The 19034-nt window shown below is 42.9% G+C and overlaps 1 protein-coding gene across 5 annotated transcripts in view; it reads right to left on the bottom strand.

The window, feature by feature from the left end:
• The window catches only part of LOC126542005 (putative ATP-dependent RNA helicase TDRD12), a 93454-nt gene that overhangs the window by 60699 nt on the left and 13721 nt on the right, over positions 1-19034 (bottom strand). For all 5 annotated transcript variants that reach the window (XM_055076985.2, XM_055076982.2, XM_055076984.2 and 2 more), the window contains 8 exons: positions 17346-17404; positions 13904-14059; positions 11334-12343; positions 11125-11190; positions 9005-9195; positions 8219-8309; positions 7429-7551; positions 2328-2516 (listed from right to left, as the gene is read on the bottom strand). In XM_055076985.2, coding sequence (XP_054932960.1) covers positions 2328-2516; positions 7429-7551; positions 8219-8309; positions 9005-9195; positions 11125-11190; positions 11334-12343; positions 13904-14059; positions 17346-17404 — 1885 coding nt within the window. The remainder of the gene's footprint in view (positions 1-2327; positions 2517-7428; positions 7552-8218; positions 8310-9004; positions 9196-11124; positions 11191-11333; positions 12344-13903; positions 14060-17345; positions 17405-19034) is intronic.

Raw genomic sequence — 19034 nt, 5'->3', positions numbered from 1 at the left:
TGTGTCTGGTTAGTTCGTGATGTTCTGCCAGGGCGTTCACGGCTGTGTGGCTCTTGGCAACGGCATTCATGTGTTGTTTCAAACGCCATTTAAAATTTCTGCTCTCGCCGAGGTATAACATGTCACACTCCTTGCATGGTATCTTGTATATCACTCCCGGGTAGTCCGTGTGTTGCAAAGGGTCTTTTGCGCAAACCAGCTGTTGGCCAAGTTGTCTGGAAGGCATGTGGGCGATTTGAGCACTGTAGTCCTTAAAAATTCGTGCAAGGGCTTCACTTCTTCCCACTGTGTAGGGTACTGCAACGCGCTTCACTGTTTCTTTCGCCGTTTCACAGCGGGGCTTCGCTGATTTTACGCTCCTGCATCCTGAGCAGTTGTGCAGGGTAACCATTGTTCAACAGGTCCCTTTTCACAACTTGTAGCTCTTGCCTATGTTTCGTGGGGCTGGAGCAGACGTGGAATGCCCGGGAAAAGAGTGCTGCTGCGATGGATCGCTTTTGCCCAATTGGGTGTGCCGAGTCGAAGCTCAGGTACTTTCCCATGTACACACTGATCCTCAAGCTGCTTGAAGTCCTCTCAACGAGGACATCCAGGAAGGGAATTCGCCCATTGCTTTCCTCTTCAGCCGTGAACTGTATACTCGGTTTTAAGGAATTTAGGTGCTCGAGGAAATGTGTTGCGTGCCGGCGAGGGATAATGCAGAAGCAGTTGTCCATGTATCTTAGAAATGGCTTTGGTTGCATCCCAAATGAAGATAAGGCGGCACTTTCCAGATCCTCTAGAGCAATGTCGGCGCGAACGATGGACACAGAGGCTCCCATCGCTGTGCCGAATGCTTGCTTGTAATGCTCCTTGTTAAAGACGAAGTATGTATTCTCCAGGCAAAATTTCAGAAGGCGGGAAATGTCGTGGGACTCGAATGGCGTGCATTCGGACAAAGAAGAGTCAGCCTCGAGGAGTTTCCTGCAGCATTCGACCGCATAGTCAATAGGCACGCATGTGAACATCGATTTTATGTCAAAGGAGATCATGACTTCATCATCGTCAATGGAGGCGCTTCTTATTTGCTCAATGAAATGAGCGGAGTTTTTGATGAAAGTGGCCGTGAGTCCTGCAAGCAGCCTAAGAATACGGTGCAGGTAGCCGGACAGTTCGTACAGTGGCGAGCGTGTGTAGTCCACAATTAGTCGTACCGGTACATCCAGGTTGTGAATTTTCAGCAATCTGTAGAGTGCAGGAGCCAATCCATTGTGGCAGAGCAACCTGTAGCAGAGATGCTTTCTTCCGAGGGGGGGGGGGGGGGGGACAAACTTGAAAACTTCAATAAGCAGCTTTTGGAGCTCCGATTCCACCTTCTTCATTGGATCCCTAGCCAGTTTGGCATAGGTCGACGTGTCCTGGAGCAGCCCATTTATCTTGATGACGTAGTCCACATGCATGCGAGCGAGTTTCTTCCCGTAGACTGGGCTCAACAAGTTGTACTGCTTGTTCCACGGCACAAGTCAGCAGGCCGACATTTCGTCGTGTGCCGATGTTGTACTTAAGGCCGCGGCTGAGCAGAGCATGCTCTGCTGGGTTGAGCCTACACGAAGATAAGTTCTGAACACCTAGTGTGCTCAAATTATCGGCATTTCCTCATAAAAGAAGGGAGAACTTGGAATCCTGGCACACTGACCTTTGTTCCCACGTGGGGAGTGCACATTTCTTCGCACCACCTAGAAGGTAGAATGTTTGACTCGCTCCACTGCAGAGGAGACTGAGCAGAGCACGAATGTATGTCTATTTGTCATGTTGCAGCCAAGCTGACAGCATGTAGCTCATATCTCTGCTGGATGTGCTATGATGCGCTTATGTCAAATGTGAAATTAATGCAGTTCTGTGCAGGTTCTGAGGATGTGAACCGTGAGCAGAGCAGACCGAAAGCCACACTTGTCTAAAACTGTCTATTCACATGCTTCACCGTCACCACTGATGCATTTTAGGTAAACAGTTCGCTATACTGCAATCAGCATCAATCTTGCTTCAAATTTCTCCCCATTGCCCTTCACACCTTGCTGCGCCGAAGGGCATAGAAGAGTGCGAGGCTTCATTGAAGGTAAAAAAAAGGAGTGCAATATTGCCCTCGCCCCTGAATGAGTTGTAACATACATTGTACATGAGGCTATTATACGTCAACAGCTATGTGAAAGGAGTTAAAATTGCACTGGCAGATATTCACTGTCTGTGATGTGTAGCTGATGAAAGTAATGCATATATCACTAAATTTTTTAACACGAGGACAGCAGTTGGCATTTATAGTCACACATTTTGAGAGCTACTTTACTCACTCCACAGCCTATGCGCAGTTCATCGTAGTCGGTCTCGGTGGCCAATCTTGACACGAGTGGTATCAGGTAGGCAAGCGTCTTGCCTGTGTGTGGTGGAGCCACTGCCACAACATTTCTGCCGGTCAGAACTGCAGGCCAGACTACTGACTGTATGCATGATGGGCTGCGGAACCCCAGGGAACGCAAGCGCTAGAGAGAAAACAAATCAGTTGAGCTACAAAAAACTGGGGGCACCGCCAGAACCTTCTCTGCAAAAAAAATGTAGAGGGGGGATCCCTCCAACACACACAAAAAGTATAAAGATCTGATATAAGGATCTGATAACACTGCAGAAACAGTCTAATAGCAAACTAATGGATAATTGTGAGAGAGGGAGGGATGTGCACTTGTTTGAAAACAGCTGTAATGAAAATGGAAAGAAAATTGGTGGGATGGGCACATACTGTCAAACCTCAATATAACAACACTAATATAATGAATTATCGAATATAATGAAGTAAATCTAAAAATTTTACTAGAATGCATTAGCACATAATGAATACATGCTTATAACAAATATTGAATATATTGAAAGCACTTTTGTGTCAGATGTGAATTTATTCTAACAAGGTGTTTATATGCAAAATCTAAGACGTCTTGAAAGCACTTCAAAGCTATGTACTGGAAAACACCTAAGTGTGGCCTATAGCCCATTTAGTGTCCCCTTACATGGTGAAAGCCCTGTATCAGTCTTCCGAGTCAGAACAACATGTTAAATCATCACACACGTAGGAAAGCATGTATTAGTCATTTAGTGCCACACGTAAGTATGATGTTTCATTATTTACCATAGACATTCAAATAGGACAGGTGTGCTAGCTGTGTCATTCTGTGACATTTAAAAAGACTTGTCTAGGTGGCATGTGCAATGAAATAAAACTACATAAAAAGTTACTCAAAAGCCAAGAATTTTCACGAATTTGATCATGCGCACTTGCTCTGTAGTTTACGGTAACCATTCAAAGTAAAACAGTAGTTGTCATTAGCGCACACTCACCAAAATTTAAAGACGAGCAAAAGGATCCCTTCAACGGAAGTGCAAATTCAAATTTACACACTAAAGACATACACACAGCACAGAGTAGGTACAAACCGAAGGGTTACTATCTTCTGCTTAGGACTAAACAAATGAGCTGCAACTAATGCAACTAAATAAAAGTAAAGGTGTTCCAGGAGCTATACAGAACCTATCCTTGCAAGTCAAAAACCTGCATCACAAGTCTATCTTGCTTTTTTTTTTTCATGACTACATACTGTACATACTGCACACACAGCCTCATGCCAAAGAAAAATTTTAATAATGTCAAAAACAAAATTCACGCTATTAATGCAACTGTGTCTTCTGACCACATTATGGACTTGTTCAATAGCTAGGTCATCACAGCAGAAAAGGAAAAAAAAATGAAGAAGTTATATTCTGTGGTATTATCGTGCTAAAACTTGAAGCCGACATCCACCACCTGCTGTGGGTTTGCCCTGCACTCAAACCGACGAGGCTCCGGCACCTCGCAGCAGCGGGACTCTCGCCGCATAATCTGAGCCATTACACTGCTTGGACGCAGGGACCGCATTATCGGTCCCTCTTGGACTTCATTAAGTCAGCAAATCTTTTTTCATTCATTTAATGATCCTTATTCACCCCCATCACATACCCTTGTATGCCCTGAGGCATTTATCCTCGCATAAAAAAAAAAAAAAAAAAAAAAAAAAAACTATGATCTGATTATGAGGCATGCCATAGTGGGGAACTCAGGATTCATTTCAACCACCTAGGGTTCTGTAATGTGCACCCAATGCACAACATCACAGGCATTTTTACATTTTACCCCCATTGAAATGCGGCCACTGCAGCAGGGATTTGATCCCACGACCTCGTGCTTAGCAGCACAACACCAAACTCCCTAAGCAACCACGGTGGGTCATCACAGCAGAAGAGAAACTGATATTGTGACCCCTCATCAAGTCTCTGATTATTCAGGTTGCTCCGCATATGCTAAACAGAAGTTTTGGTGGTAACCTTCCAGCTACTCATAGCGTTTGACATGTGGTGGTCAGACACACACAGCCAGCTGCTTTATCACCACTGTTTAGAGCGCAGCTCTAAGGCGCCCATTCCTGCGGGGTGCATCAGCATTCCTTGGCATAACTAAGCAAAAAAGCACAGCGAAGAATGGAAGAGCGAACGTAGAGTGGAGCAGGGGATGAAAGATGGCGAGAGAGAAGAGAGTGCAAGGAGGAAAGTGGAGGAGGAGAGTATGGTGAAAACGGAAGAAAAGTGTAGTGCCGCACAAGATGGACTCTGCAGCAACAATGGCAACAAGATGGCGCAGCAGTAGCGCGCATCATCTGTTCACTGAGCCGCCGCCGATACTACATATGGAAATAAAGCACTGCATGAGTGGAGGCAGGTCTGTGGCGGCTGCTGTGAATCGCACCCATGTGTCACCCACGCGCCGCCTGTTGCGATTAGCGAGGTAGTTGAGCCACACTTCACTCCTTTGCAATGCGCCGCACAAGACAGATTGTCCGCGCCAGCCAATATAAATAGCGGAATGAAATCACGTACAGAGCTGTGCTCAAATTTCACATTAGGGAGTGTCATAATCATCGGTGAATTTTTTTCATTGTGAACAAGACTCCTATAAAGATAAAACAGCAACTTTCATATGAGATATTAGTTTAGTGTTCTCTTTTACTATAATCATTAGGGGTATGCAAATACAGTTAAACCTCGATATAATGAAAGAGGTAAAATTGGCAACTTGCTTCATTATATCGAAATTTTGTTGTACTGAAATTTGACCTTTTATGCATATAAGCACAGTTGCCAATAAATTTTTCTTACACGAAAAGGGGCTGCAGAAATTTCCAAATTGTCCGGCGACAGAAAAAAGCAAATTTGAATGAGAAAACAATTCATTTTGAAGAATTTGTGGGCCAGCGTTAACAATTCATGCCACGTTGACGATATCTTCGCATCAGCGGTACGAATTAAGCAAAGCCAGCCACGCTTTCGCATGCACTGTGCCCCTGCTAATAGCGTCGCCCGCACTGTGACAATGCTATCATGAAAAGCGCCAGCAGTGAGGAGCGAATGCTTCATCTGCCTCTCGCTCCAACGGGTCAACGAAACTCGACATTACGTGCACAACCTTCCATGCTAAACGCATAGAACGATAGCTTACATGATGCCACACCGTCTCGCCATGCCCATTCTTTGCACAAGCGGCAGATTACCTCTAATGCAGGGTGTGCCGCTGCGTATGCGCTCAGCCATGCTTACAGCCATGCACAGCCACGGTCAAGACGCATGCCATAAATCGCGACGCACACCAACTTAGCCCCACCCCTCGCGTACACTTGATCGCGTTACCGCAAGCTCGCTCCCCTCCCTCTTTCCCTTTGCTCGCGCGAGGAGGTGGCACTCGTAAAGCCGCCATCTTTCTTTCTCAACCTCGCACACTTGCACTCGCACCTAAAGCACAAAGTGCGCATGGCGCCATAAGATCTTATCGCACTTGGACTTTATATGGAACATAATGCGGCTTCACTTCGTTGGTCACTCTTGTCGTGCCACCCGCGCAATTTGAGAGGTGCATTTGCATGCAGCCGCTTGTAATTCAGTCATTTGACCATCTGCGTCTGTGGAAGTTTCCATTTAATGTCTCGTCATTCCTTTGTTGTGGAAGCAAAATTTCGTTATATTGAAGTCGCATACAAATATACTTCATTATATTGAGTTTTTAAATGCATGGTGTTCTAAGTGCATGGTGTTCTATGGACAAGAGGTTATGAAAAGCTAAATACTTCGCTATATCGAGAATTTCATTATACTGAAGTTCATTATATCGAAGTTTAACTGTAGTTGCAGAAGCAAATTGAACTGAATGTTGAATAGTTTTCGAATAATGACCAGCCATTATCACAATTAATATAATATAGATGTACACATCCTCATATTCTTAAAGTTAGCAATTTTCTGTCATTTCACAGTACGTTATGAAGCATTGTTTATCAAAAGCACAAATGAAGCATTAGAAGCAAACAAGTAGTTTCTTCGCATGTACAGAGTGTGCGAATGATCACTGTATAGCGTGTAAGGTATGGCTACCTAAGCGATGTATCCAACTCCACTACACAAGTTTTGATGTTTTATGTCTATACTATGGCCACGGGGGTGAAAATTTACCTTCCTTTTTAGCTAATCTAATGTTTAATTGGGCGCAATTGATGCTTTGAAATATTTGAAAGGTATTCAAAAATTTGGCATGGACACTTAAGAATGCTTACATGTGGGAATGCGAAAGCATTATAACTATTTGTAGGCCTCGGAACACCATGAAAGCGCTCATGACGTCACGTGGCGCCACTTCCTCCCCATTGGCTACACAGTCATGTGCCCAATGATACATGCACTACACCACACCTTTAGTCAGCCAGACGGCTGCGACGTGATGTGTGCAACGATCCACGCATTCGGTGCACCTTTAGCCAACCAGAACCGTGGAGCCACCGTGGCATCGGGGAGCGTGCTCATCTCGCACCCCAGAGGCCCGGGTTCGTTTCTCACCCAGATCGAGATTGACAAAATTTTCTTTTCAAAGCCATTAATTTACTTTGTTTACAGGAACCTCCCTAAGAAACTTGACGTCAATCCGAGAATTTTTTGACATGCTTTTACTCTTTGTGCCGTGGGGCATTTTTGGTACCATCTTTCGTTCATACCGTCGCCGACAGATTGTCACATAATGGAGCATATATTCACATTTACACATAGTGACTATTCAATTCAAAGAGCAAATCAAATAAGGCACTATTCGATTCGTTATTCGAAAGTTTTGAATATTCGCACACACCTAATGATAATCTTCGACCAGATGAAATTTCATAGCATCCTTGGCTTCAAATGATAGCTTACAACTTTGTAATTCTGAAGTTCAGTATCCCAGCTATTGCATTCTAGCTATCAAAGTAAAAAAAGAGAAAAGGATAGTTTGATGAACAACATTTACAATATCGACGCCACAGCCTTTCTGGAGGTTGTGAATTGAAATTTTCGTACTTCCTTCAGGGTAGCATCAAAGGGCGTTTGGTCCAAATTGGTCATGGGCTTACGCGCCCAGATGCCATGGCAAATGGCCCGAACTCTGGAGCATGCGAGCTGGGCCGGTAGCTTGCAAGAATCCTGTAGAAGACAAGAAAAAAACAAAAAGACAAATACAGGGCAACTTTCAGAACTGCTTGTAATATCAACATTATGCATGAAAAGTCAGAACACACCTATGTAAAAAGGAAAAAGGGTTTTAAAGTAAAACTCTAACTTTGCATGCACTGTTAGATTTAGTTATGAGCGAGCGCACAAGCACTTTCTCACTTATATAAAGTGTCCATAATGCATCATGAAATCTGGCGACACTGAAATGGCGACACTGAAAAGACAGCATAAACCTCTCTCTTTCTCTCTCCCCTTCAAAAAGAGAAAGAAGTTACGAGCAAGAGCCAGCAGGCATTCTCTACTGGCATTCATGTGTAGTTAACACAAAGAAAATAGTTTTTCTTTTTTTAAAGTTCAATGAAGTAGATGGGGCACATTGTTCTTCATGCTAGACTTATTCTAACTCATAAAGTATGAAGAAAGATAAGGCTGCACATTGCACAAAGTACAGTCATGCTGTACAGTCGTGCTGTACAGTCATACTGACTTACATAAGTCATATTGATCACATAACAGTATGTTAACACAGACCACGAGAAAATGTTGGCACACGATCTAGCCCCTTTTACAGCTTTGACAAGATAAGGAACAAAAGTTTATTTTAGCGTGTTTTTGCTATACCAGTGTATGAACTTACAAAATCGGCACTGAAGTATGCAGAATTCCCGAACAGTGTGTAGGGGTCCAGATCCAGTGGAACTTCAGCAAAGCTTTGGAAGTCATGGCGTCTGTTGTACATCAACCAAATGACAAAAAATAATAGCCGCATAAACAAATGAAATTGACTTTCACTCTCTTGCGTCGCTCATGCAAGAAAGAAGAGAAAGAGCAGGAAGGGACAGGAAAGGTCGAGAGGCTGGTGTGAGTAAGCATGATCTGGCCTGCTACTCTGCAATGGTGGAAAGGAAAAACAAAAGTAAGGAATCAAGACTGCAGCAAGACCACTGCATATAATGCAAATGGACAACCCTGTGTATTTATAAAGTCACAAAGCACAGTTCATGGGCTGTATCCCTCACTCATAACTTTCGGTAATATTTTCACCTGACAAAACATTCAACTTGGTGCCTCACACTATAGCAATGGCAATTCCTCAACATCACATTTGTGCAACCATCTGTGTCAATGAACAAGATAATGGCACCATGTGAAGGTAATGCTAACAGAAGATCAACATTCCCATACATGAATTTCTTTTGTCACATAAGCTTTCTTTGCTTAGCCAATTAGTGTACACTGAAAGGAACATACAGCCTAAAGTGACTTAGCGAGAATACAAACCTGGCATCAAGTAAAGCCTAGATAACTAAATGGTAAAGCGAAAATCCCCTTGTCTGGAGCAAGCCACCCATGAGTCAAATGCGGCACAACGCAAAGAAACAAATCTGAAATAATATGCTACACAAGAGTGCATTAGACTTACCGGAAGTCTTCCGGCGCCTGGCACACATTGATGGCTGCAAGATCTGGCACTTCAGTATCAAACTTGAGGTTCCACTTCGCTTCCTCAAGGTCAGGATCCACAATCTCCTCAACTATGTTGCATGGACTCATAAAGTCACTGTAGTCTACCAACTCATCAGCAGTACTGTCACTTGTTTTTTCAGATTCAGGCTGAAGCACAAGAGACACACATCCTATCAGTTTTCACACGCATGCACGCAACACAACATGAATTAGCATTCTATATCGATGCAGCCCCTTTTTCCCATTTTTCACAAGTGGTTCATAATTTACAAAAGGAAGAACATTGCCATTGTGAACAATCAGCATTTGCATCACATGTACCAAAGATTGACAGCCCTCAAAGTGCTAGGAGACTTAAGGTTGGGCCCAATATGCAAAATGTTAACTCACAATAATATATTCCAAGTATACCAAAATGGCAATTACGTGTACTCAAAATACTGTATTTGCACAAATATATAGTGAGAATTTTTTTTTTATGTAACTGCCAACATTAAAAAGCGCTTCACACAATATTCAGTACCACACTCTAACTATAATGATTTTTTACTTAATCTCACATTTCAAAAGTCGAGGAGCTCAACCACCACACGACAAAGCTTCATGAAAATGCCAACCTCTCAGTGTCCAGGTGAGAATGCGCATGTGCATTTCACAAGTGAGGGCACAGCTCAATAAGGAAGCGTGAGCGCAATGAAGGGGAAAGGGGACCCACCACAGTGGCTCAGTAACCATGGCATTGCGCCGCTAATTGCAAGTTCAATTCCCAACTGCGGGGGCCAGAAATTTTAGGATTGCTGCTAAGCAGACACGACTTCACTGCTCTTTGGCATCAATCTTGCAATTGCTCTAAGGTTAGCAACTGACACACACACTGCAACAGCACTTTTTGATATCTCGATTCCTCCACAGAATGACCCACAGGTGAGACGCTTTTCCTATTATTCCGGTATGTCGTGACCCACCAGTGAGTTAACAGGGAGTTGTGCTCCTTTGAAACCTCCTCAAAGAGCAGGGAGATAGCACCATGACACGTCTGATCAGAATCAACAAGAATTTTTCCTCTCTGTTGATTTCTAGCAAAGATGTTGCTAGCACACTGCAGAAAACCCATGCACAGCCACACAGCGAGAATAATTGCAGTGACCCACCGGTGACCAACATTACAAACATGCTAAAAAGTTAATGCATTTTACTTCATTATCAATATTATATCTGAAATTTCTTTTTGCTACTAATGTCCACCTAGACATGTAGCCTACCTGCAAAGATGGCAGGGAACTAGATATGACAGTGTTTTATTTTTTTCTCAAATCCTTTGCATAGGAAACACCTGATATAACTGTGTTTATAATTTTCACCAATGTTTAAGTAACGCTGACAAAACCTTTGGAACATGTCTTGCTATTCTGAATCAAAAGTGTGGCGTCAATTCGACTTGTAGTAGTTATACACTATGGAATGTGGCCATGTGGAGTGGACAAAGCTTTGAAAACCATTTCAGACAAAATACTTGTAATAATGTATGGTGATTGCACGCAATGCAGTGCTACAATTTGTATTGTAAGATGACTTGAAAGTATCTCCATGACACTATGTTAGTGTGTGATCAACAGTGTTTGAACAAGGGGTGTCTCTGCAGTCAACGCTTCGACAAGGAGATTTGTCTCCATCACAGCCCTAGCTGATAAAGACAAGTCCCCATGCCGAAACATCAGCTCCAGAGACATCCTTTGTTCAGCCACTACTGACCCCTTCAAGCCTTCATCTTCCTGTGAACCTGTCTTGTTTGAACACAAGCGTGTGAATTTTACATAAAAATTTTCAAAAGTGCACTTTGCAATTTACTGCAAAAAGTAGCCAAGTGTTCGAATGGCCTAATGTGTAGGTTCCAAAGGTGTCTTGAAGCTACCATGAGCACATGAAAATCCTTTCATGTCACACACGTTATCTGCAGAAACAACCACAAACAGCTGTCTTTTAGTGGGAAGAGATGTCTTGCATATGCAAATATATTATGTGAAGGATAAATTTGTCATCAGAGATTGAAGAGTGCAACACAACTGCTTAATTCACCTGACTTTTGGTGTTACTGATGCATGAGGTTGATCCTGTTGTTGGCATATCTGCATTAGTTGGAATCTGCAAATAAAAAAAGTTTCTATGAGTGAACAAGCTTTTCTTCTCATCATCATCATTATTATTATTATTATTATTATTATTATTATTATTATTATTATTATATCATGCTTAGTACACAACTTTTAAATCCTAACGTTGCTCACCAGCCCATCACCTCCTCCATGGCATGCAGTTTCTTCTGTTATTTCATCAGACTTGACAGGACCTGTTAGTCTATCATTGCTTTGGGGCTTCTTGAATGTACTTTTGAAGACTGGCAAGTGTGCCTCACTTGGTACACGGTCTTTCTTCTGCAGCAGGTCCCACAACTTGGCAGCCTTGCTCAATGCTCGTGATGAACGGTTATGACCCATACCCATGCCCGTTGGTGTGAATCCAGATGGGCGATCTTGCACTGGCTTTTTGCTCTGCGTGTGAACTGGCTGTGACAACCATGGTTGGGTCAGTATCGGGCTAGTTGGCTGTTTAGCTTGCAAAAGTATAACACCGCGCCCCGCAGAACGGCGCATCAACAAGTCATCAGCCTTGCCAAGACCAGATACAAGGCCCTGCAAGCAGGGTGGCCGAAACTCTGATAGCATTATCTTGCTTGGAGCAGTTGTTATGTGTTCCTCACCCTTAGTACCAGGAATATGCATCTCCCTATTGGGATGGGAATCAATCCCACTTGCTAGCTTCACCTCGCTACTAGAACACACTGTCTTACCTACTTCAAGACCTTTAGCACTTTCAGTTGGAGCCCTGGCCAGAGTAAGAATGCAAGATTGAATGTTACGACTTTCTGTGGGCACGGTAGTGTTTAGTTTTTCAGCATGAACATCTGTTCTATCAATGACATTCGGCTCCTGACACATGCTGGTCAATGAGGACAGTCCTTCTGAAGGAGAGCTGGCAGCAGTGGTGCACATGAATGCTGATGACACTTCGGCAGGAGGCATTTCTGCAGGAATGTCTTCGGTACATAGTGAGGAGGCCTTAACGTCAAGTACTTCTGGTGTCACTGCTAAGGTGTTCTTCCTGTTAAGCGCTTGCTCGACAGTGGAACTCCTGGAAGTAGTTTCTTCTTTGTCGTCTTTGTCGTAAGTCTTCTTTGTCGAATGCTGTTCACTTTTGCTGGTTCCAAGCATGGACTCTTCATCCTCCAACAAAATTTCTTTAAACAAGAAAGAAAAAAGAAATGAATGCAGGAGAAAAACAATGCAATACTATTACATTTTCATGGTGTATATTACAACAGAACCTTGTTGGTGCGACCCCATTACATATGATTTCCTGGTGTCAATCTTTGTGATCAAGATCACAAAATACTACCCCATACAGTTATGGTTCTTTCTTATTGGTTCATACATTCCCGGAAAACATGATCTTTCAACACCAGAAATCAGCACATAGGCAAACTGCGATCGTATGATATTTTTTCTGGCCGCTAGATCCCATGTAAACAAGAAAAGGCATGAGGTGTGTGTAATCGAGAACAGTAGTTGCCACCACAGCAGCTTCCCCACAATACTCGCCAGCCCATCTCACATGACAATGCCAACACACATTCAGTTTCCTATTCCAATCCCAGCAAATCTTCCTCCCGGGTCATCGCACCTTGCATTAACAGCTATCACCACCAACCCTATTCCATTCCATTTATTTCTCCTTAAGGGCCAGAAGGCATTACATAATGGGGGATATAACAGCACATAAACTTCGATTATTTGAACAAAAATGCAAAAAAAAAATACACCAGAATTAGTCAGTGAAGTAAAAAATATAATTGAGCATACATTGAAAAAAAAAAAAAAAAGCAAGGCTCTATATACCACAAACAAATTTCCGTTCACCTCGCGAATGGAAATATACGGAATCATACCTCATACACAAGTTTAATTGCCTACACCTGATGGGAATTAATTTGGCATGTGGCAACTTAGAATCCTTAAAATCGTTAACTTAAATCTGAAATTCTCATATCATCAACCAAGACACACAACACATTATGCCACCAGCTAACCTTAATTCTTAACCTCACCTATTCCTCCATTACGAAAATTTTTTCCTGCCTACTACTCAATTTAATATACTCTTTCATGTTTTTATGTTTATATCAACTGCACATCCCCCCTTTTCCCATATACATCTGCCCCCGCCCGCTTCTGCGCACGTCACCTTCCTATTTGTTATTCCAGTTTCGGTTTCCCCTTCTCTTTTTTCCATTTTTTTGTCTGTTTTTATTATGTTTTTTGAAGCACCCTCACCAACACATTTCGAAGTCCCAGACGTCAGTATACCTTTTTCAGCGTCTCAGCCACACAGGGTATCGCCATTTCTATATGCCGCTGTAACGACACCTACGTTGAGCTACTGGGGATAACAGCCCTTGAAAGACCGTGCCGCTGCCTTCCAGTTACATTGCACCCAGACCCCTTGTCGCCATTTTAACTACTTCAAAATTACTCGACGCTTTGCTGCTATGCCGCTCAAGTCACTCTTTCAACTCATGTTTTTTTTGGGGGGTCTGTTGTGTTACTCGCGCACTGACCGGCTCTTCTAATGCCACAAAAAACATGCCGCCAATGCCCTCCCATGCCCCCCTTGTGCCAGAAGCCACAAAGAACTTAAATGACACAAATTTAAGGGTAGGCAGGAGTGTTGCATAGCTGCTTTAGCTGTAGGAACAAAGCAGGCTAGCTTAAGGCAAAATGCTTTGTAGCACTTCACATACCATCACCGTCTGCTTCTGGATCCAAAAAGGCATAGTTCAGACTGACAAGCTCCTCATCCAGAGACATAACTTTCTTTTTGCATCCTATGAAAAGCTTTCCATAGAGACCACCTGAGACAGTTTGTCCCAGCACTTGGACCTGCACTGAAATGGCCTCTGGAAATGAAAGAAGCCAGTAGTTTATTATGCAAGAACATGCTTGCTCGGCTAGATATATTACTTCATGGTATTGCATAGACACAGGCAAAAACAAGCACAAGCAAAATGTAAACTGGATGTAAATAAAGCAATTGACTCCATTTTTTTGTCTCCTAATATGTGCCTGCATCAAAAAACGCTCATTTGATCACTGAAGCAGCTCAAGAGTAACAACTTTTTGCTTTTGCCAAGCTTGAAATATGGGGCAGATATCTTGCATTTGCTAGCATGAAAGACAACATTTTAAAAGCTCTTTTGCATGAAGCAGTTTTGGGAAGAAATTAACTGCGGGGCTCAAGCCTGTAAAGCTCACAAAGTATCACCATAAACAATGAATAAGCAAACAAGCGTGACAATAAACAAAAAATAATAAGCATAAGAAACATAGAAAACTCAAGCGCCTGTCAATCGCTGTCTGTAAAGTGCATCAAGTTGCAATATAAAACAAGTACACTAGCTTAGTGTCATAGAGAATGGTTGGACAAGCTAAGCAAACACATTCACATTACAGTCCTGTGTAGTAAGAAAAGTATGACCCTTTGTTCACGAACAGAAGCCAACTTTCACTTTATCTTTGTTGGAAGTAATTATCGCTACTCTCAAATAAGGCTCCTTGGTAACTCTCAAGTTGTAATTTTGTAATCACGCAACTTCAGCATCAGTTTAAAGCCACTGGCGTGGCAAGTAGATTCTCGAGTAGCATCTACAAATGTAATATTGGTGAGGACTGGTACATACATTCCACTGTGAGCACAGTGATACACTTCACAGAGAGTTATACATAAAAGTAAGCCCACACTTTGCATGCAACAAATAAAGTGGACATTTGTTGTGTTTTTCAACCAACACTGGTCTCTACAACCAGATCACCCCGTGTGGCACACAGTTGCTAGCCTTATGCCAGATGCAATTAAACCTCAATATAACGAAATTCTCAATATAAATAAGCATTTAACTTTTTTAACTTGTCCACAGAGCACCATTTATTTAGAACATCTATATAACAAAGTGTGTTTATACGTGACTCCAATAACAACAAAATTTCACTGCCACCGTGAAGTAATAGCGAAACAATAAATGTAAACTTCTGCAGACTCAGATGTTAAATGGTTCAATTACAAGCGGCAGCTTGCACACACACCTCTCAAATAGCGTGCCGCGTGACCAAGAGCGACCACCAAAGCATTGAGTGGGAGTGGGAGTGAAAGCGTGTGATGAGCTGAGGATGGTGGTTTGATGAGCGCTGTCTTCTTGCACGAGCAAAAGGAAAGGGGAGGGAGCAGAGCGAGCTCGCAGCGACGCAATCTTCCGTGTGCGAGGGAGGGAAGGGGGGGGGGGGGAGGGGAGTCTTCTTTTTCAAGCTCAGCCGTGATTGTGCATGGCTATAGCTATCAGAAGGGCTGAGTGCATACACAGTCCATGCGCTCTGTTTTAGATGTAAACTGCCACATGTGCAAAGAGTGGGCATGCTGAAATGGTGGGGCATCATGTGTGCTGTCTTCGCGTGCACTCAGTACTCAAGGTTGCCTAATCTCTAGTTTCGAAGATGCGTTGAAGCGATAGGTTGACAGAAGCGTTTGCTACCCACTGCCACCACTTTTCATGATAGCGTTGTCCCACTGCGGGCAACACTATCAGCTGCAAAGCCAGAGTGGATGCGAAAGCGTGGCTGGTTTCGTTTTGTACCACCGATGTGATGATATTGTCGACACAACATAAAACCATACATTTCATTGCCGACTCTCATATACAACAAAATGATTTTTTTGTAACTTAAATTTGCTTTTCCTCATTGCCCAATATTTCAGAAAATATTGTGGCCCCTTCCACATAAGAAAAATTAATTGGCAACTGTAACTATTTGCATAAAAGGTTGAATTTTAATATAAAGAAATTTGATAGAAGTTGGGTTGCTGGATGACATGTTCTTTCGTGCTTCATCAATCAGGGGTCGTAACTTTGCTGGCTTTTCATACCCTAGTAGCTGAGTTGTTGGCTGGCAGGTCTATGGGTGCTTTGCATCCCATTTCGCACAAGCTGCTTCTATCGGCCCCGGGGGTATGACCATGGCATTTGCAGGTGTTTCCTTCAAGAAGGCTTCTCCCTCTACAGCCTCTCTTGGTGCTACTGGTAAAAATGCTACTGATTGTTCTCCCACAAGTAGTTTGGATGATGTACCATTTACTATTAGGGCAGATGTCCATGAGCCGACTGTAGGTCTGTTAGCCCATAAGATGGCATGTCAGCCTTTTGTGGCCATTTATGCAACTGGATTGGTTTCTGCTTTTTAAGTTAGACTTAGTGTCATGCAAGGCTGATGTAGGACGAGGTTGAAGGATTCTTCAACTTTTTCTTAGTTTTGAAGATGTCTTTCTAGTTAATTTCTGATCTTTGTTACTCCACGACATGGAGGCCATAAGACTCAAGTTATCATGTCCCACTTGCTGCTGTCCTGAATCCAGTAATATCTCCTAAAGCAGAGCGGAAGGAGCCCTTCAGCATGTCCTACTTATTGTGCTGTTCTATTGATCCGGGTCTCCGTTTTCTAAAGTGCATGATGCAGCAGTTGGTTCAACATGGATTGTGATGATAAACCACGCAGAAAACAAAGAAGAAATATGCACCACAAAGCACTGAGCACTAAAACCTTCCAGTTGTTATGTAGTGCTTTGCGGTATGTGTTCCTTGTCTTTATCTTCATTTTATATGCTATTTACAGTCCCAAGCTCTGTTTCCAGATCACTCCATGTGGCACACTGTGATTGCGGGTAGCCTGATGCTTGATATGGTGACTACTTGCACTTACTTCCAGTTGACAGAGTCTAAAAAGAGGCTGGAGTACAGAAATGTTTGTGTACGTGTGTGTGCAAAATCTCAAAGTGAGAAAATAAACAAAAGGCATACATCAGCACCCCCTACTAGCACACAAGAATTGCCAAGGAAAGAGCACACTGCGCTCCATAATTTCGCTGTAGCATGACACCTGAAAACGCAACACTGGTCAACCGACTACACACTAGGCAGCCAGAATTAACTCTGCACAGAACCAGGAGTCAAAACTAGAAGCTCTCTCAATCACCTAATAGATAGAGAAAGAAGTGTCTTGATTAATTTAAAATCTATGATGGTTACAGTATCCACTCTTTATTCTATTGAATCTGGATTTCTTTTTGTCTCTATCTCTCTCAAAAGAAAGGCTCACAGTTCACTTCTCTATCTACACATTCATGATGAATAAACTTACTCTTTACAGCTGACTTCACATATTCAACGGTGGCAGCATCCCAAGAGTCCGCTGGTGCGCTTTGAAAAGAGGCAAGAAAACAACATGGGATAAACCTGATTATAGCCTTCATATTTCATAAAACTATTTACAATATATTTACAATGAGCAAAAATTCGCGAAAGAGATGTAAGAGAGCCCGGCCAAGCTGTGTCCACTTTTCGTCGTCTTCAGGACCGTCATTGCTCTCTTCTTTGCCTTATCGTATCATAATAATTTGCACACAAATCGCTGTTAAGTAATAAAAATAGTTCTGATGATATAAGTGAATCTTTTGCAAATAATGTCAAAGGTAGAAATCAAGGAAAGCAAAGTGAAATAAGTGTAACAAGAAAATGAAAAATAATTAAGCTGGCACTTTCATTTGAAGGGCGAAGCACTGAACATGCAGCAAGGTTTGGCATTGTGCTCAAGCTCCTCAGACGGCGTTCCAACAAGACAACATGTGGGTACATGGCAGCATGCGAGACTACTGCTGCTGCGCAGCTGAAACAGCACTTTGGCAGCTACAGGCACCTCATAATACTGGAGTGATGAGGAGCGCTGCCAGTAGTGTAGCATGTGTCGGACCTTGATGGTGCACGAGATCAGACCGATGGAAAATCATAAGCATTTGTCAGCACTCAATGAAAGGGTTAGATATTTCTAGTTTGACATTTGTTTTCCATTCAACTCAGAACAGTGTATGCACTATGGCATAAGTTGAACACAGCTACTCAGCACTAACGCTGGTGCATTTGTATGTGCACAACACTCACTCCAGCACCTGAAAGCAGAATGTTGCCCTGGCTCTGCCGCAGAGCCAACAGAACTAAGTAGAACAATCTTGGCACTTGGCTTTTTCATTTTCGCAGCAAATGCAATGTGCTTCACTCTCATCTCTGAAGCCCTTGGAAACCTTCACACGTGTATTGCATAAGCGCTGTCAATTTTGTGACAGCACAACAGCAGCAGTGGCGGAAAAGGTGTGAGCATGCCTCAAGTGTCCATAAAATTGCTTCACACATACACAAAAATATGTTACAGACTATAAAGTCAGTCTTGTATATAAAGAACAGATAAATATAGGAACTACTGGACTAATCCCATTCTGTACGATTTCTTGGCGCCAACGTTTGCGATAGGGAACACATAAAGTTATGCTTTTCTTTCGTCGGTTGATATGTTCCCAGAAAACACGATCGTTCGGCACTAACATTCAATACGGTACCAAACTGTGATTGTATGCTATGTTTTCCGGCCACAAGATCCCATGTAAACAAGGAAAGGCGTGAGGCACACACAATAAAGAACAGTAGTAGCAGCCCGTGTAGCAGCTTTCCTGCAGTACTCGCCTTCCCGTGTTACATGAAAATTCCGGAGCGGCACACTCAGTTTCCTATTTCAGTACCAGCAAATCTTCTCGCGAGTAGTTGCATGCCACATTCACAGCTATCGCCGCCAACCCTATTTTAATAAACATCTGCACCTATCACTATCACAGTACGCATGGTGTAGTGCCATTGGAAGCGTACTGCATGCTTTTTATAGGTGATAATTCAAACGTGCTGCCAGTCTCTGCTGCAGGCGGCACGAAGTAAGCGTAATGTTTTGCTCTGGCAGCATCGTGTTCTGGCATCACCCACTAGCTTGATTTTGTTTCAGTTTCCC

The sequence above is a fragment of the Dermacentor andersoni genome, chromosome 2 (genome assembly GCF_023375885.2).
Source record: "Dermacentor andersoni chromosome 2, qqDerAnde1_hic_scaffold, whole genome shotgun sequence".
NCBI classification, from domain to species: Eukaryota; Metazoa; Arthropoda; class Arachnida; order Ixodida; family Ixodidae; genus Dermacentor; species Dermacentor andersoni.
This window is presented reverse-complemented; position numbering and strand designations above follow the sequence as displayed.